This window comes from Garra rufa, chromosome 25 (assembly GCF_049309525.1).
Source record: "Garra rufa chromosome 25, GarRuf1.0, whole genome shotgun sequence".
NCBI lineage: Eukaryota > Metazoa > Chordata > Actinopteri > Cypriniformes > Cyprinidae > Garra > Garra rufa.
The window spans coordinates 35592881-35611387 of NC_133385.1; the positions used below are offsets into that span (position 1 = coordinate 35592881).

Sequence of the window (18507 nt, forward strand, 5' to 3'; positions counted from 1 at the left end):
AGAAATTTTAATAAATCATGGTGATAGAAGAACACATTTAATTTGTTATACAAATGGACCTCTTTAATTTTACTTTCAGTGAAGTCAGTTTCTCCCAATCTGCACAGTTGTTTCGTTTAGAACCATTATTACACCTGCGGACGAAAATTCATTAATAAGACATGTTGCAATATTCACTTGCAGTAACAAAAGCATTTTCCCGATGTTCCTATATCAACTAGGAAATTTGCTGCAGTTTAGCATATTATGTCATGTGTAAGGTTTACAGAAATTCGATTTATTATTATTTCCAAAAAGATACCATCCATATTCTCGGAACTAAATACTTAACCTTTCCTTTATCTCCCAATATTAAAGAAATTAATTTAAAAATTTTAAATGGAATATTTCCATCCAGTGAGTACTTAAGACTTAGATTTGGATTTGGAATTTGGATTTGATACTAACAAATGTATATTCTGTAATGATATTGAAACCACAGATCACTTGTTTTTTCATTGTATGTATGTGGATGCATTATGGTTATCCATGACTGGCTTTACCCAAAGGTACGTTACTGATATAGCTTCACCCTAAAGGGCATTAGCTATGGACTTTTAATGAATAATAGTGAAGATGATCTTCTGGTAGATAGCATCCACATGTTGGGTAAATTCAATATAAATAAGTCAAAACACTTTAAAGTAAAACTAACCTTTCGTGCATTTCATAATGAGTTTATTCTGTGTACAAAAGCCCTAAAGGTAAAAATGCAGTACATTTGTTTCCAATTATTATTATAGAATATGATTTACAAGAAAATCACCAGCCCCCCTGCATGTTTTTTTCCCCTCTCTCTCTCCGTTCTTTGTATTTTATTTGTATGCACCTGTTCTGTATATTGCGAAATAATGATGTTTTGGTATTGCTAAGTTGTTCGTACATGAACGATTGTTCAATAAAAAAAAAAAAGTCATGTGTAAGTGAGCACAGAACAACAGAGACGAGGAAATTCCACTTTGTTTGAAACATTTAGGTGGCTCTGAAAAGAGCCTTTAGGTTTATGAGAAGCTGTGGGTTTAAGCGCGCTCTCCACGAATGCGGCGAGCCAGCTGAATATCTTTGGGCATGATGGTCACTCTCTTGGCGTGGATGGCGCACAAGTTGGTGTCCTCAAACAAGCCGACCAGATAAGCCTCGCTGGACTCCTGAAGAGCCATGACAGCGGAGCTCTGGAAGCGCAGATCCGTCTTGAAATCCTGAGCGATTTCTCGGACCAGACGCTGAAAGGGAAGCTTGCGAATCAGCAGCTCGGTGGACTTCTGGTAGCGACGGATCTCTCGCAGAGCTACAGTTCCTGGCCTGTAACGATGAGGCTTCTTGACGCCGCCGGTGGCTGGAGCGCTTTTCCGAGCGGCTTTGGTAGCAAGCTGCTTCCTCGGGGCTTTTCCACCGGTGGATTTGCGAGCGGTCTGCTTGGTTCTTGCCATTTTCTCGAGTTCTCTGCTTGTTCTTCAAAACAGAATGATTTTGTTCTTGTTTGCAGCACCTTTTTAAACTCTACTGCTGCATTGGGCGGTGCCTCTGTAATCGCATTTGATTGGCTTTTGTTTTTCGTCAGAGCATGAGGTGGCCAACAGCAGTGCGTTTCCTGTTTTGTTTTGTTTTTTTCTTACAAGAGGCGGCAGTCTACGATTCCCGCTCAAATGTTATTTGTTCTTTGTCCCATTATTGGACTTTAATTAAATTTTAATTTATATTTCTTTACATTTATGTTTATCATACCATAAATACTCTGTTAAAGTACTTTTAGTATTTACACTACTCGTGACAATGGGCTTAAAATGTTTTCTATATATTTTTTAATGTTTCCCTATCCACCTATTGCAGTATAACAGCGTACATATCGTAAATGTGTGATCATACAATAATCGATTTACACTGAACATTGTAACACTTTTCTCAATTTTTTTTTATAACAGCGATATTTCTCTAAAGCAAAATTATATGACAATTACGTTTATCCTCATTCGCTGTTTGTGTCCACAGCGAAAGTAGTGACAAGTTACTTATATAGGTATGGATAGGTTCACATTTTTTCAACGCTCTTATAGAAAATGTAGGTGGCTGTGAAAAGAACATTTGGGTCTTTGAAATATCGGGATGTTGCCTTTAATTAAAAAAAAAATGTTTCCCTATCCTTCTATTGCAGCCTAACAGCATTAACATTACAAACGTGTGGTTATACATATATCGACACACAATATTTTAACTTTCGCATCTTTTTAAAGGTTATTTCGGTAACACATCGTTCTCTGACGTGTATCAAAATTCGCTTTGTACACCGCCAACATCATTATAGCCTATTAATGTAGGCAAGGGTGTGTGTCTCTTTGTTTGCACTGGTGCTCCTGTTTACCATATCATTCAAACTGCTCTTACAGAGAAAGTGGGTGGCTCTGAAAAGAGCCTTTGGTTGTTTGAAGTATTTATCAGACTGCAGCTCATTTACTTGCCCTTGGCGGGCTTCTCGGTCTTCTTGGGCAGCAGCACAGCCTGGATGTTGGGCAGCACACCGCCCTGAGCGATGGTCACTCCGCCCAGAAGTTTGTTCAGCTCCTCGTCGTTGCGCACCGCCAGCTGCAGGTGACGGGGGATGATACGGGTCTTCTTGTTGTCCCTTGCGGCGTTTCCAGCCAACTCCAAGATCTCAGCAGTGAGATACTCGAGCACAGCAGCCAAATAAACGGGAGCTCCAGCACCGACGCGCTCAGCATAGTTGCCTTTGCGAAGAAGCCTGTGAACACGACCGACGGGAAACTGCAGACCTGCTCTGGATGAGCGAGTCTTAGCCTTTGCTCTGACTTTGCCTCCGGTTTTGCCTCTTCCACTCATTATTGAAACGCTGTAGTTGTTGCTGCTGATCAATGCAGAAATAATAGGGTTGTGGCCTGACCATCAGTTTTTAAGAGCGAGTGCTCGTCGTCTATTGGCCAGAGTCTGTCACAGCTGCAAACCAATCACTGCGCGTCCCTCCAAAACTCCAAACCCCTCCCCTCTTCCAGCTTTCATTTTAATCAGTTGTAATGAATTAATGAATTGACGACGTAAATTCTTATTCCTATGAAATGCGTTTAATGCAGACGAAGGTTAAATAACCAAGGTTATACAATCGCATATTGAAATCCACATTGAATTGTCCACATAAACATATGCTTTTGTAAGTAGATCAGCCTCTTGATATTCTCTTCAAATCAAGCCAAATCATGATTTAGCTACATCAGTTAATACGTTTCAGATATTAAATTTAAGATGCTAAAGTGAATAAAAGGTAATCATCAATAAATGTTTTACGTAAGTTTATAACAATGTATTGTAGAGGTATGTATCGTTCTGAGCTAAAAGCATACACGCTCCCCGAGTTAACCGTCTCTCTCAAATGAGAATTTATTTAAGATAAAATGTTGCTCTTTAGTCGTACCAAGTAGGTGGCTCTTAAAAGAGCCGTTTTGTTTTGGGAAGAAACAAACACAAAGTGTGACATTTACTTCTTTTTGGGTGCTGCCTTTTTAGGCTTTGCTGCCTTGGGCTTCACCGTTTTAGGTTTAGCTACCTTGGCCTTCTTGGGGCTTTTGGTTGCTTTCTTAGCGGCTGCTGGCTTCTTGGCCTTTTTGGGGCTCTTGGCTGGCTTCTTAGCAGCTGCAGGCTTGACTTTCTTGGGGCTCTTTGTCGCCTTCTTTGCAGCGGTGGCGGCCGGTTTCTTCACCTTCTTGGGAGATTTCTTAGCAGCGGGTTTCTTAGCAGCAGGCTTCTTTGCTTTCACGGGGGTTTTCTTAGCGGGTTTCTTCTTGGTTTCGGTTTGCTTCTTGTTGAGCTTGAAGGAACCGGAGGCGCCAGTGCCTTTGGTCTGGACCAGGGTACCGTTGGTCACCAAACTCTTGACGGCAGTCTTGACGCGGGAGTTGTTCTTCTCCACATCGTAGCCACCCGCTGAAAGAGCCTTCTTCAGGGCGGCGAGGGACACGCCGCTTCTCTCCTTGGAGGCGGTCACGGTCTTGACGATGAGGTCCTTGACGTTCGGGCCCGCTTTCTTGGGTTTAGAGGCAGACTTCTTTTTGGGAGCTTTAGCCGGCGGAGCAGCGGCAGCTGGAGCGGTTTCGGCCATGTCTTTAGATAGATGTGTCTACACGTCGATACGGAATAGAATGAAGGGCTGCTGAGCGGCGCTGAGGTACTTAAATATCACATGAGAACCGTGTAGACTCAATACTCAGCTCCACAGAGCTTCTAGCCACTCTGAATCTGTGATTATCCGTATAAACACAAAGTAAAGCAAGTGTATCAAATCATATTTGCAGATTACGCAGATGCTAATGCTTTTTAGAGCTTAAATATAGACAACATAATAATGTATACATCTATTACTCTTTTCATATATTTTAAATGCAATTGATTCCTGCACTAGCAAAGCTGTATTTCCAGCATCATGACAGTTTTCAGTGTCACATGATTTTTCAAAAATAATTATAAAATGCTGAACAACATGCTACAAATAATAACTATTATTTTCTATGTATATTTACTTGATTTGATGAATAATAAACACTAAACAATAGCAATTCCCGCTCATAAAGCCTTTGTGATAATTACAATTACAATTACAAAAGAGAGACATGATCACCACTTAGAGAGGAAGAGAAGGAAGCCCACATTTGACCTTTTATATGCAGAGTTATGTTAATGGTAGACTCATCAACTTGCATCTATTATAAAATCAAGACTATCAAATGATAATATTCAAAGTTATTTTGAAGATCTTTCAGATTTGCAGAACACAGGATTTTTTTCAAATGCAATGTCCATCACAATGGACACCAGGTCTTGAGCGATATCAGCAGGAACCTCATCAATTAATTGTAAAACAGGTTGAGAAATTTGTTGAAGCATTTCAAAGCTAAATACAGAGCTACAAAATCTAATGTTAATGTTTTATGAATGTTGATGTAAATGAATGAAATTAATATTATTATGATTTCATTTATGTCTTCAAATTGACTATAGCCTGTAAATCAATATTTCATTGATTTTAGTGAGGAACAGCTATAGTGGATGTGTGATCAGTGAATACAATGCAATACACACATTCACACCCCCTCCATGCACACTAATACCTTGATACAATAATGCACACAATCATATATTCATCAAAACAATCAGCAAGTACACATAAACCCATTCACACACACACAAAGACATTTATACATATACTTCAATTCACCCACTTCAACCAAAAAAAAAGGGTTCAAACAACATTTTTTAGATTTCATATAATCTTACCTTTTTTCCACATTCTTACTGCATTGTTTATTTGTACAGTATGTGTTCTTTTCAAAATCTTAAACACTATTTCAACTATAGTGCACAAACTCTATTTATTATGTATGCTTAAAAAAAATGAGGATTTTTGTTTTCCTTCAGACCCAGTGTCCATTGTAGTGGACATGAGAAAAATCTAATAAAAAATGAGTTGGCACAAATCTTTCTTTTTTAGACTCATTTATATGTTGGAGAAGAGCAAATATCAAGTAGGTAAACATTTTTTTGTTCAGTGAAAAAAATTCAGGTCTGAAGGAGTTAAATCAACTCTTGAAGAGAACTTGGATTTAAGCAAATATCATGGACTTAAGAAATCAGTTAATGCACCAATAAAAAACTAAAGCAAAAACACCTTCATTGCCTGATTTCACAGACAGGGTTAAGATAACACCAGGACCAGGCTTTAATTTAATTTTAACTTTTAAGTATCTTTTATAAACGTGGCTAAGAAAAATAACATAACTGGTGTTTATCTTGAGACAAAACAATGTACTTAACGTGTACTACATTAACTACCTTTTTATTATATTTTACGTAATATGTGTAATGTGACTGATTAAGGCGTTTATTGTGTTGCTACTGACTTAAAGACGATATTTCACTTGGATGGACAACACATTTATACAATACAACTCAAGACATGCATTTCAAGCCTTTCACTTTGGGATTTGAAAATCCCACTAAAAAAAAGCATTGTATGTACAGTTACCGAACAACTCAGATAATTAAATTAACATTTTTTTTTTTTTTAAGGTGGGTGGCTCTTAAAAGAGCCTTTGAGTTTCTATGATCGTACGGGTAATTTTACTCTCCAAAGCCGTACAGAGTGCGTCCCTGTCGTTTCAGAGCAAATACGACATCCATGGCGGTGACGGTCTTTCTCTGATAATTGCGTCGTTATTTTTTGTCAACATTGTGATGAAACTACTTGATTTACACGATTATTAACATAAATCACTGTGTATGATGTTAAAGCGCATATAACCAAGATAAATACATCTTTTAAACCAGTGTTTTATAAGCGGTTTCCTTTATCTGCAAAAGACGCTAAAAACACCTCTAGTTAACAATTTTACCAGCCACATTTAACCAAATGAAAGCTCTTTAGACGAGAATATGGGTGGCTCTTAAAAGAGCCTTTTGGGTAGCTTAAGTCAGATCATTCTTTACTTAGAGCTGGTGTATTTGGTCACTGCCTTTGTGCCCTCAGACACGGCGTGTTTGGCCAGTTCACCGGGCAGCAGCAGACGCACAGCGGTCTGGATCTCTCTAGATGTGATGGTGGAGCGCTTGTTGTAGTGAGCCAGACGAGATGATTCACCGGCGATGCGCTCGAAGATATCGTTGACGAAAGAGTTCATGATCCCCATCGCTTTAGAGGAGATACCAGTATCGGGGTGAACCTGCTTCAACACTTTGTAGACGTAGATAGCATAACTTTCCTTCCTGGATCTCTTGCGCTTCTTTCCTCCTTTGCCGGCGGTCTTGGTGACAGCCTTCTTCGAACCCTTCTTGGGAGCAGACTTCGCTGGTTCAGGCATGTTGATTCGCGGTGAACAACACAATAGCGTTTTGGAACTGGAAGCATGTACTGGCCATTTATTGAAAGCTCATGCTAATTTAAGAGGGCTGGGGTTCCCCTCCCTGATTGTGTGTTTTTGCGCATGAATGAATGAAGCGTATTTCATTGGTTGGAAATGGGTGGCTAAACAGACACATCCGCCAATCACAGGCTTCTAAATTTGAACGCTTCCCGTCGCCTCCCCCACAGGGATCTTTTTCTTAGTTTCCCGCTCAAATGTCAGTGATAAACGCAATCATAAAAGAACAAAAGCAAAACCAGTCATAAGGATCTTTTTTTTTTTTTTAATTGAGATTTATACGTCATCTGAAAGCTGAATAAATAGCTGAATACATTAATTGAGTTATGGTTTGTTAGGATAGGACAAAATCACCTTTTAAAGTTGTCCAAATGAAGTTCTTAGGAATGCATATTTCTAATCAAATTAATGCAAATTAAGTTTTGATATATTGATGGTGGGAAAATTTACTAAATATCTTCACGGAACATAATCTTTACTTAATATCCTAATGATTTTTAGCATTAAAGAAAAATCGATCATTTGACCCATACAATGTGCTTGTGGCTATTGCTACAAATATATCCGTGCTACTAAGGACTGGTTTTGTAGTCCGGGGTCAACATTGCATTTTAAATAGAAAACAGATTGTCATGGCAAAATTTCAGAAATCAGTTGACACCAATAAAAGTTTGGGCAACAAAGACTTTACCGCCTGGTTTCACAGACAGGGCTTTGACTAAGCCAAGATTATGTCATAGTTCAATTTGGACATTTAAATATTTTTAATAAACGTTTCCTCCAGTTAAAACAGCTCAGGCATGCATTTAAGCTTCGGACTAGGCTTAAGTTTTGTCTGTGAAGCGGGGTATATATCAAAGCGTGTTGAAAGTATTTATTTCGGGATACAATTTAAAAAAATAATTACGATTGTGTTCATATGCAAGATAGTTATTAAACAAATCAAACACAATGAAGTGAACTCTTTCTTGTAAAAGTGGGTGGCTCTTAAAAGAGCCTTTGGGTTTATATGCTAGTATAGAAACGTTTAACCTCCAAAGCCGTACAGAGTGCGTCCCTGTCGTTTCAGAGCATACACGACATCCATGGCGGTAACGGTCTTTCTCTTGGCGTGCTCAGTGTAGGTAACGGCATCGCGGATCACGTTCTCCAGAAACACTTTAAGCACACCGCGGGTCTCCTCGTAGATCAGACCAGAAATACGCTTGACACCGCCACGGCGAGCGAGACGACGGATAGCGGGTTTGGTGATTCCCTGGATGTTATCACGCAAAACTTTACGGTGACGCTTAGCGCCTCCTTTTCCGAGTCCCTTGCCGCCTTTGCCTCTTCCAGACATGATTACAAATCTTCAAGCTTCTACGCTACAAAAAAATTTGTGAAAACTAAGGGTTTGCGAGAAGAGCTTTATAGTACCCTACAGGACCTAATTGAAACCCGTAAAGGCGGAGCTATGCTACATCATACGATGCACGTCATGATTGCATGTTGGAGCAGAACTAGATGAGGCTAAATGTCAGATAAATAAACTCTTTGAATTTGAATGAGATACGAATTGACGTAAAAATCAACAAGGCAGAAACAAATGCAATCAAAAAGGAAAATTAATTAATAAGTATCAAAACCTTTACGACAAAGAAAATCAGAATCAGAAAGATTTGTATTTATTTTACTCTAGCCAGGTTTGCAAATACAATGATTTTTTAAAATTATTGTTTTTTATTTATATATAATAATTTATTTTTGAGGAGCTCTTGGTACATACATACATAAATAATCATTCATATATGAATAGGAAAACATTTAAATAAAACGAAGAGACATAATAACAAACAACAACAACAACAACAACAACATGATATACATCTGGAACAGTACATCAATTAGAAATGATTGGAAAACTGGAAATGGAGGTGGAGTAACAACTTTTGTACAGTATGAAGTAAGATATAAGTTAATAAGTATAGATAAAGAAAATGAAGCAATAGTAATTAAAGTTTCGGCAGGAATATAATAAAAAAGATAATATTAATAAATTATTATAACCCATGTGAAATAATTTATTCTGTGCTAAATAATATAGTTGGGGATATACAAGGTAAAATAGTATGGTGTGGGGATTTTTTTGTGCATAATGTAATATGGGGTAGTAAGAAGATTGATGCAAATGGTGTAGCAACAGAGGAGTATTTAGAGGAAAATGGATTAGTATGCTTAAATGTAGGAACAGATACAAGGTAGCCTATAATAGTAGTCAGAATACGGAAAGTGCAATAGATTTACAGTTTTTCTTGATTGCTTTGACCTGGTTAAAGAAACTAGTATCCACTCAATCTTCATCATCACTATCTCAGCAGAGCAGAAGACACGTCTTGCAAATGCGTTTCTCACTGGATTGACACATTTCCCCCACCCTGTTGCAAAACAGTTAACACGGATGTCATTCAAGCAGTCCAAACTCCATTGTTTCAGCTATGGTAACCAAACAGAAACCATCTATTCCTAACTATTAGAAACTACCTAGATCAGTATGAAATCAATGTAGCACCTGTTTGATACTCCTTCACACAAATCTTCAATTAGCAATTAGTCTGCAGGCCTTATAAAAAAAAAGGTGCCACATTTGTGTTGTTCTTTGCCAGCATGGATGGAGGAGGTCTAACGCAGTTGAGAGTGTGAGTAAGAGGTAGAGGGGTCCAATGAAGAGGAGGATCATTTTTACAGCATTTCAGTTTTCAGACACGGTTTGAAAAAATGAATCAAATAATTTCTTATTCTGGATCCAATTCTTTGCAAAAAGGCAAATTTGACACAGCTTATATAGAAAGACAACAAATGGCACTGGCAATAGGCTACAATGACAAGCAAAGGTGCACTGATTTGAGTTCTGTATTTTGCATTTTGTTGTCCATTGTGTAATGATTGACTGAAAGAGCTCATAGACTTGTTTGCAAGTTGTGTTGTAAAGTTTGCTTTTGTTGCATATTTTAAATGTTTTGGCACGGTTAGAGCCCTTTGCAAACAAAATGTGTCATTTTGAACACGATTGCCACTGTTTAGGCCTGTGTGTTAAGTGTTTTGAAAATGTGGAGTTTGAGTTGACGAATGCATCAAAGCAATCAAGAAAAACTGTAACTATAGTATCAAATAGCATTGCAGTAATTTCTATAGGAGGTGCTCAAAGAAGCACTAGTTGCGAGCGATCACTTTCCAATTAATATAAGAATAGGAATTGTATTTCCTCTAGAAGAGGTTAAAACAATATCAAGATGGAAGTTAAATAAAGCAAATTGGGAATTGTTTCTAGAAAAAGGTAAAATTGAATATGAACAATTAAATAATGAAGGTGTATTAGATGAAGATGAATATAATAGAAAGCCAGTGGAAATTATTATACTATCAGCAAAATAATTAATTCCAAAAAGTTCAAGTAAGGGAGGGATAAAAATTGGGCCGTGGTGGAATGAAATTTGTAGCATTTAGGCATCTAAAGAAACATCATTCATTGGAAACTTTAATCCAGTTCAAAAAATCTCAGGCAGTAGTTCGGAAAAGCCGATTAAACCAGCTAAACGGAACTATTGGAGGCAGTATTGCCAGCCTTGAAACAACATACAGCACTACATAATTTTCCTACAAGTTTGATTACAGAACATAATCATTTCAATTAGTGTTCATCATCTGTTTGATTACACAGTTACTGATTTTAACATTTATATCATATGTACATCGACTTAACATACAGTATTCACCACTAATAAGCTACTAAATATATTGTAGTAGCCAAAACTTTTGTACAGCTGCTTTGCAACGATTTGTATTGTGAAAAGCGCTATACAAATAAACTTGAATTGAATTGAAGTATTGCAATAGTATAGGAAGAGAAACTCTGTTATCGGATATCTGGGATATGGTTAGGAACATTAGTGGAATTAGGAGGAGCTATGTAATTCCAGTATTGATAAGTGGAAAGAAAACAGCTGTTAGTAATATAGAAAAAGCACAACTTCTAGCTAAGACTTTAGTAAAAACATACAGCTCAGAAAACTTGTCTGAATTAGCTAAGAAAGCTAGAGATAGAACGCTTGCTTTGAATCCTGGAGTAAATTTTAGAAAAGCAGCAACAAATATGAGTTTAGAAGTACCTTTTAGTTTGTTTGAATTAAAAAGGGCAATTTTGAATGTAGAGCAGTCAGCAGGGAATGATGACGTGTGTTATGGTATGTTGGCTCACACGAAAGACAGTGTTGTTCTCAGTGTTGTTCTATGTTGTCCTCAAGCTATTTAATAAAATGTGGGACTTTGGGAAAATCCCAGTAGAATGGAAACAGTCTATTATAGTACCTATACTTAAACCTGGATAGGAAAGATGCTTCAGATCCAACAAACTATAGACCTATAGCGCTAACTTCGCAACTAGGGAAAACAATGGAAAGAATGGTAACTGAAAGAATAACATATTATTTAGAAAAAAAGAAACTTGATATCACCTTATCAAAGTGGTTTTCGAAAAGGGAGAAATATAGGATGCGGTATTAATCTTGGAATTAGAAATCAGGAAAGCACAGGTAAATAAGCAAATAGTGTTAGCAGTGTTTTTCGATATAGAAAAGGCTTATGACATGTTATGGAGAGAAGGGTTGCTTATTAAGTTAAATAAATTAAGTGTGGGAGGCAGGCTGTACAACTGGGTTTTGAAGTTTCTTTTTGATAGGACCATAAAAGTTAGAGTAGGTACTGAATATTCAGGAATATATCACATGGAAAACGGGATCCCTCAGGGCAGTGTATGCAACCCAGTTCTTTTGTAATGTCATGAGAAAATGATATATTTGATGAAATTAATGCAAGCATAGGTAAATCTCTGTATGCTGACGATGGGGCCCTGTGGATTAGGGGGCAGAATTTGAGGTTTATAGAGAAGAAAATGCAAAAAGCAATTTTAACCCTCCTGTTATCCTTGGGATCAATTTGACCCCATTCAATGTTTAACGTATGTACATATATAATTTATTTATTTATTTATTTTTATTTTTTGACTTTTTTTTTTTTTTATGACTTTTCCTGATTTAATGGGGAAAACTTGGTAAACATAAAATTAACATGATATTATTTTTTCAATGCCCTGTACACATTTTGTCACATCGGTGTTCTTTGACCCCAGGATCTTTTTGCTGTATAAAACATAAGAAATATAAAAAATTTACACACATTTGTTTTGGGTGATATTGAGGTCACTATAACATGCTATGCTTTTATAATATGCACTATAATTTTATATGTTAAGTATAATAATAATAATAAAAAAAAACAAAAAACTAACACAACCATACCTGTAGTATTGCGAGAACCACTGACAGTTCACATGACATGGGGGTAGGGGGAATCTTAATTCAAACAAGAACTTTGATATTTCCCATGTTTTTTTGTGGGAGGAGAAAACATAATTCACATGGTTTACGGGGTAGGTGCAAAGCTATAAAAGCTTGCACAGAAGCTTTCTAATCTATTTCTCTTTGTGCTCTGTGGGCTCTCACTTTAAGCTCTCTCAATTGAAAATGGCCTCTAAGCAAAGGTTTTCTGTCAGTGAGTTCTCTTACTAGAGGGAACGAGTACTGCGTAAGAAGTATCTTACGCTAGGGGAAAATCCTTTTCTGCGAGATATTGAAGCCAAAAATTATCCTTAATTTTGAAATAATGTAAAGCGCGTTGCAGCAGCATACAGACATAGGCGAAACAGCTTGCGCGCCTATTGGCTGCTCTGCGGCAACTGCAGCAGCCTATTAGAGCGAGGCCTGACGCGACGCCAGATCCAATGGGGGCATTTCGCGCCCTTTGCGTCGCTTCGCGCCCTTTTCGTAGCTTCCCGCCTAAAAGGGCGTGGTCTAGACCTATAAATATCGCTCATAGGCAGCTATTATCTGATTTTTCATCCTTCAAGCGAAGCACACGCATCGCTGGAGCCGGATAAGAAGCCGCCGTTTGACTGCAAGCATCTCAGCGGGACGAGCCACTGAAGCTGCTGGCCACGCCGCCTTCCGTGCCTTCCTGCTGCGCTTTCCGGCGCCTATATCCTTTATAATCTACAGTGTGTGTCGCCGCTGCGATACACACTGTTTCTCTAAAAAGAGCAAAGCGTCTTTTTAAAGATGCCTTCATACGGCTCGTGCAGATGCCAATGGTGACTCTGAGGACTTGCCTTGCCTTCTTCACTGAGACTGCTCCCCCGCCCGCCGCGGTGTAGCGCCGTAAAAAGCGCCGTGCCCAGCGGGCCCCGGACACTTCCCCCAGCCGACAAAGCTCGCCGGTTCGCCCGCCTGCTTCATCGACCTCGTCAGCCTCTGTGCCGGACGTAAAGCGGCCGCTGTCTGCCACCGCTTCCATCGACGCCGCTGACGAGGGGGGCCATGAAGGAGGAAGAGGATTTCCGTTTCCCGCCAAAGCGGGAACGCGCATGCTGCTCAGAAGAGGCGATAGCAGCCCACTTATGTCTGCCCTCCGCTGGACGGCGTGCTAAGTCGGCCCTCCCCTCTAAAGCTTGCCGTCAGACGTCAAACCGGCTTCGCCGCGCTTTCGCCGCCGCCTAGCCGCGTCAGCGCTGCGTAACATGGTCTCTCACCGTTGCTGAGAGGCACCCGTGGTTAACGCTTTCTGACGTTTTTCTCGTCTGGCCGCCGCCCCGCCAGACGCGGCCCGCGGCCCAGGATTGAGTTGAAACCTGAGCCTCCGAAATCGTCCTAGCACAACTGGGAAAACGACGGTGTACGAGTCCCGCTGTTGCCGGACCCCCACCAAAGTTATTCGCTCGTCCAGTTCCAGGAAATGTGACTGTTCCAGTGTTTTCTGCAGCCAACAAACCGGCTCCGTCGCCCGTTTGCCTGCACACAAAAGTCGTTCCCACGGCTACACAGATAAACCCCCAATAAAGTGTATTGTCTGGTGTCCCGGCCACGGCCGATGGTGTTTCATGTGTCGTAAGAATGCCCACTAACCAGTGCTCATCTCTAACGTTACACACAAGCACAGCGCACATAAAATCGACACAGATCGATTGCGCTTCACAACCGGCCACGGCCGATGGTGTTTCACGTGTAAGAATGCCCACTGCAGTGCTCATCTCTACACACAAGCACAGCGCACTTAAAATCGACACAGATCGATTGCGCTTCACAACCGGCCACGGCCGATGGTGTTTCACGTGTAAGAATGCCCACTGCAGTGCTCATCTCTACACACAAGCACAGCGCACATAAAATCGACACAGATCGATTGCGCTTCACAACCGGCCACGGCCGATGGTGTTTCACGTGTAAGAATGCCCACTAGCAGTGCTCATCTCTACACACAAGCACAGCGCACATAAAATCGACTCAGATCGATTGCGCTTCACACGTGGTAAATATGCCCGCTTCACAGTGGCCACAGACACCACATTATGCACGTCAAACGGTTTCTGTGAAAACGAAACCAAAAGTGCATTCGCTCTACGCAGGCGAACGTTGTTTGGAGTGTGTTAAATGTGCCCGCTGCCCCACAGCCACATCCACACACAGACATAATAGTTCCCGCTATCAGCGTGCCCCATGCCTCAAATATCACGAGCACGTTTTGCATGAAATCAGCGTGCATTCGCTCCATGAAAGCGAACGATGTTTGGAGTGTGTTAAATGTGACTGTTCCAGTGTTTGCTGCAGCCAACAAGCCGGTTCTGTCGCCCGCTTGCCTGCACACAAAGGTTGTTCTCACGGCTACCCAGATAAACCCCCAATAGAGTGTATTTTCTGGAGTCCCGGCCACGGCCGATGGTGTTTCACGTGTAGTCAAAAATGCCCACTCCTCCAGTGCTCATTTCTACACACAAGCACAACCTGTCATACAGACCCTGCGAACATAAAATCGGCTCAGATCGATTGCGCTTCACATGTGGTAAACGTGTCCACTTAACAGTGCCCACAGACATCACATTATGCACGTCAAAAGGTTTCTGTACAAACGAAACTAACGTGTATGCAGGCGAACGGTGTTTGCAGTGTGTTAAATGTGCCTGTTGCCACACAACCACATACACACACACAGACATAATAGTTCCCGCTATCAGCGTGCCCCACGCCCCGAATGTCACGAGCACGTCTCTGGTGCCACAGCATACCGAAACCACTCCGTTAATGAAAGAACGGAGCGCGCTTCGTATTCAGCCTCTAGCTATTCATGCAAACGCATTGGAAAAGCTTCCAGGGGTCTCGAAATGGGTGCTGGACATTATAAAAGGAGGCTATTCGCTACAGTTTCACCGACGCCCGCGCCGCTATACAGCGCGCGTCGAGACCACAATGCAGACAGAAGCAGCACACCTGCTTCGAGCCGAAGTGGCGAAACTATTGAGCAAAGGGGTCATAGAGCCCCTTTCTCAAGCTCAAAGCGAAGGGGGGCTGTACAGCAGATATTTCCTGGTACCGAAAAAAGACGGGGGTCACAGACCCATATTAGATCTAAGGCAACTGAACAAAGCGTTGGTGAAGCGTCGGTTCAGGATGCTCACGACCAGAAAAATCCTCGCGCAAGTTCGCCAAGGAGACTGGTTCGTGTCAGTGGATCTGAAAGACGCGTATTTTCAAATACAGATAGCGTCACGTCACAGGCGATTTTTGAGACTCGCCTTCGAGGGCCAGGCATATCAGTACACAGTCCTGCCGTTCGGTTTGTCCCAGACACCCCGTACATTACGAAGTGCATGGACTCAGCGCTCGTTCCTCTCAGACTGAAAGGCGTGCGCATACTGAACTATTTGGACGATTGGCTGATTCTAGCGCAGTCTCGCTCAGTGCTTGTACAGCATACGACCATGTTACTCGATCACCTCGAGAATTTGGGTCTCAGAGTCAATTGGGCGAAGAGCTCACTGTCCCCCAGTCAGAAAACTTCCTTCCTGGGCACAGAATTGGACTCGCTGTCAATGATAGCGCGGCTGTCACCACAGCGCGCAGCAGACATTCAGCGCACAGCGGGCTCGTTCCGCTGCGGCGCGTCTGTCCCGCTCAAAAAATTTCAGAAAATGCTGGGTCTCATGGCCTCAGCGTCATCAGTTCTGCAGCTGGGTCTGCTATGTATGCGCCCACTGCAGTTCTGGCTGAAAGCGCGCGTCCCGCGTCAAGCGTGGGCGCCCGGTCGGCTTCGTATCACGGTCAATCAGTAATGTGTCACAGCCCTGAATCCGTGGAGAGCAATCGACTGGTACCAGTTAGGTGTAAGCCTGGGGACTTCCTCGAGAATAAAAGTGGTGTCTACGGACGCGTCCACCTCGGGATGGGGGGCTCTGCTCGAGGGCAGACCGTCTTTTGGCCAGTGGTCAGAACGGGAAAAGCTCCTGCATATCAACTGCCTCGAAATGTTGGCAGTACAGAACGCGCTGATGCGCTTCTGTCCCCAAATAAAAGGAAACCATGTATTAGTCCGCTCGGACAACATGTCAGTGGTTTCCTATATAAATCGCCAGGGCGGTCTCAGGTCCAAAAACCTATACAGACTTGCAGAACGCCTCCTGGTATGGGCTCAGCGCAACCTGCGCTCGCTGAAAGCAGCGCATGTGCCGGGGCTTCTAAACATAGGGCCAGACAGACTGTCCAGGAACAATGTTCCAGCAGGCGAATGGTCTCTACACCCACAGACAGTACAACTACTGTGGAAGAAATTCGGCAGAGCGGAAGTAGACCTGTTTGCGTCTCCGAACAACGCTCACTGTCTGGAATTTTACTCAAAAAGCAGAGACGCGCTGGCCCACGAATGGCCCCGCCGTCATCTCTATGCTTTTCCCCCCGTCTCTCTCCTACCTCAGGTGATAGAGAGGGTCAGCGAAAAAGGATGTTCAATACTGCTGATAACACCGTTTTGGGAAAACCAGCCCTGGTTCCCAGCGCTGATGCAGCTGACGAGCACTGTCCCGTGGCCGATACCAGTGAGGAGAGTCCTTCTCTCTCAGGCCAGCGGCTCGATTTGGCATCCTCACCCAGAGCTGTGGTCCCTTCATGTCTGGGCCACCAGCGAATATATGATGAACTCCCTAAAGGACTATTAAACACGATCACGCAGGCTAGAGCCCCGTCTACGAGACGGCTCTATTCCTCAAAATGGTCAGTGTTTTCGGGCTGGTGCGCAGCTCGCGGCTCGTCACCCACTAACTGTGGTGTGATGGAGGTGCTTTCCTTTCTACAAGAGCTGCTGGACAAGGGCAGAACCCCGTCCACGCTCAAAGTCTATGTGGCGGCCATAACAGCGTTCTCGAGCACAACGCTAGGTCAGTCAATAGGAAGGAACGATTTAGTTATTCGCTTCCTGAAGGGAGCTAAAAGACTAAATCCCCCCAGACCTCCCACAGTCCCCGTATGGGACCTTTCTGTGGTACTAGAGGCCATGAAAGGTGGACCATTCGAGCCTCTGCAGACTATTGATTTGAAATACCTGTCTCTTAAGACCGTGTTTCTGCTGGCTCTCGCTTCAGTGAAGCGCATAGGGGATTTGCACGCACTCTCTGTGAGCGCGACGTGCATGGAATTTGGACCTAATGACTCTAAAGTCATACTCAAACACAAACACGGTTACGTTCCAAAATCACTCAACACACCGTTTAGGGCACAGGTCATCGCGCTGTCAGCCCTACCGGTCAATGATGAGGAAACGGACGCGAGCCTCCTATGCCTATTCAGGGCATTACGAGCTTACGTGTCTCGCTCGTCTGCTTTTAGACAGACAGAGCAGCTTTTTGTTTCGTTTTACGGGCGTCCCAAGGGACTGGCCGCGTCGAAACAGAGCTTATCCAGATGGATAGTTCATGCTATTGCGTTGGCATATGCTTCCAAGGGCATGCAGTGCCCGCTAGGTGTCAGAGCACATTCCACGAGGGGCGTGGCCTCGTCGTGGGCGTGGTCGAGTGGGATTGCCTTGCAAGATATTTGTAAGGCGGCGGGCTGGGCCTCTCCGTCTACATTTATAAGGTTTTACAACCTGGAGGTTCCCGCCTTACAGGCCAGATTGCTGTCAGTCTAGATGTTCAGTGTTGTCTGACCTGATGTTATCAGCTCGGAATGCTGCGTCTACTGAGCACAGCTCTAGGGTCGACAGTGAAAGTGATAGCACAAGATGTGTCTGAGCAAACTGTGTGAAGACCCTTATTCTTACGTCAGCTCAGGCCGTAACCCCGCCCTGTATGTACGTTTACTTAGCGTCTGAGTGACGCTGCACTATGTGGAAGAGTGCGGCGTTGCCCCTCCCTCTTCCCCGGACTCCCTGTGAGTTCTATAGGTGATTATGAACTGTATGAACCCCGGGCTTTCGCCCTTGGGTCTTTGGTGTCAGATCTCAGCATGCACGGCGTTTTACACTGGGTCCCCTAGCGTAAGATACTTCTTACGCAGTACTCGTTCCCTCTAGTAAGAGAACGTACTCGGTTACTAACGTAACCTCGGTTCTCTCTAGAGAGGGAACGAGTACTGCGTATCTTGCCGTGCATGCGCACGCTCTGGTTGCTTTGATGATGAAAAACCAGATAATAGCTGCC

The 18507-nt window shown here is 42.4% G+C and overlaps 5 protein-coding genes across 5 annotated transcripts; all 5 read right to left on the bottom strand.

Moving 5' to 3' along the window:
* Positions 1-1058: 1058 nt before the first annotated feature.
* Positions 1059-1469, bottom strand: LOC141302052 (histone H3-like). The gene has a single exon (XM_073832249.1). It carries the CDS (start codon positions 1467-1469, stop codon positions 1059-1061), a length of 411 nt encoding a protein of 136 aa, XP_073688350.1.
* Positions 1470-2487: 1018 nt separating this feature from the next.
* On the bottom strand, positions 2488-2874 carry LOC141302080 (histone H2A-like). Its single transcript, XM_073832273.1, has one exon. It carries the CDS (start codon positions 2872-2874, stop codon positions 2488-2490), a length of 387 nt encoding a protein of 128 aa, XP_073688374.1.
* A 649-nt stretch (positions 2875-3523) lies between these two features.
* On the bottom strand, positions 3524-4144 carry LOC141301842 (histone H1-like). Its single transcript, XM_073832039.1, has one exon. It carries the CDS (start codon positions 4142-4144, stop codon positions 3524-3526), a length of 621 nt encoding a protein of 206 aa, XP_073688140.1.
* A 2377-nt stretch (positions 4145-6521) lies between these two features.
* Positions 6522-6896, bottom strand: LOC141301971 (histone H2B). The gene has a single exon (XM_073832175.1). It carries the CDS (start codon positions 6894-6896, stop codon positions 6522-6524), a length of 375 nt encoding a protein of 124 aa, XP_073688276.1.
* A 399-nt stretch (positions 6897-7295) lies between these two features.
* On the bottom strand, positions 7296-8299 carry LOC141301077 (histone H4). Its single transcript, XM_073831331.1, has one exon. It carries the CDS (start codon positions 8293-8295, stop codon positions 7984-7986), a length of 312 nt encoding a protein of 103 aa, XP_073687432.1. The 5' UTR covers positions 8296-8299; the 3' UTR covers positions 7296-7983.
* Positions 8300-18507: the final 10208 nt, after the last annotated feature.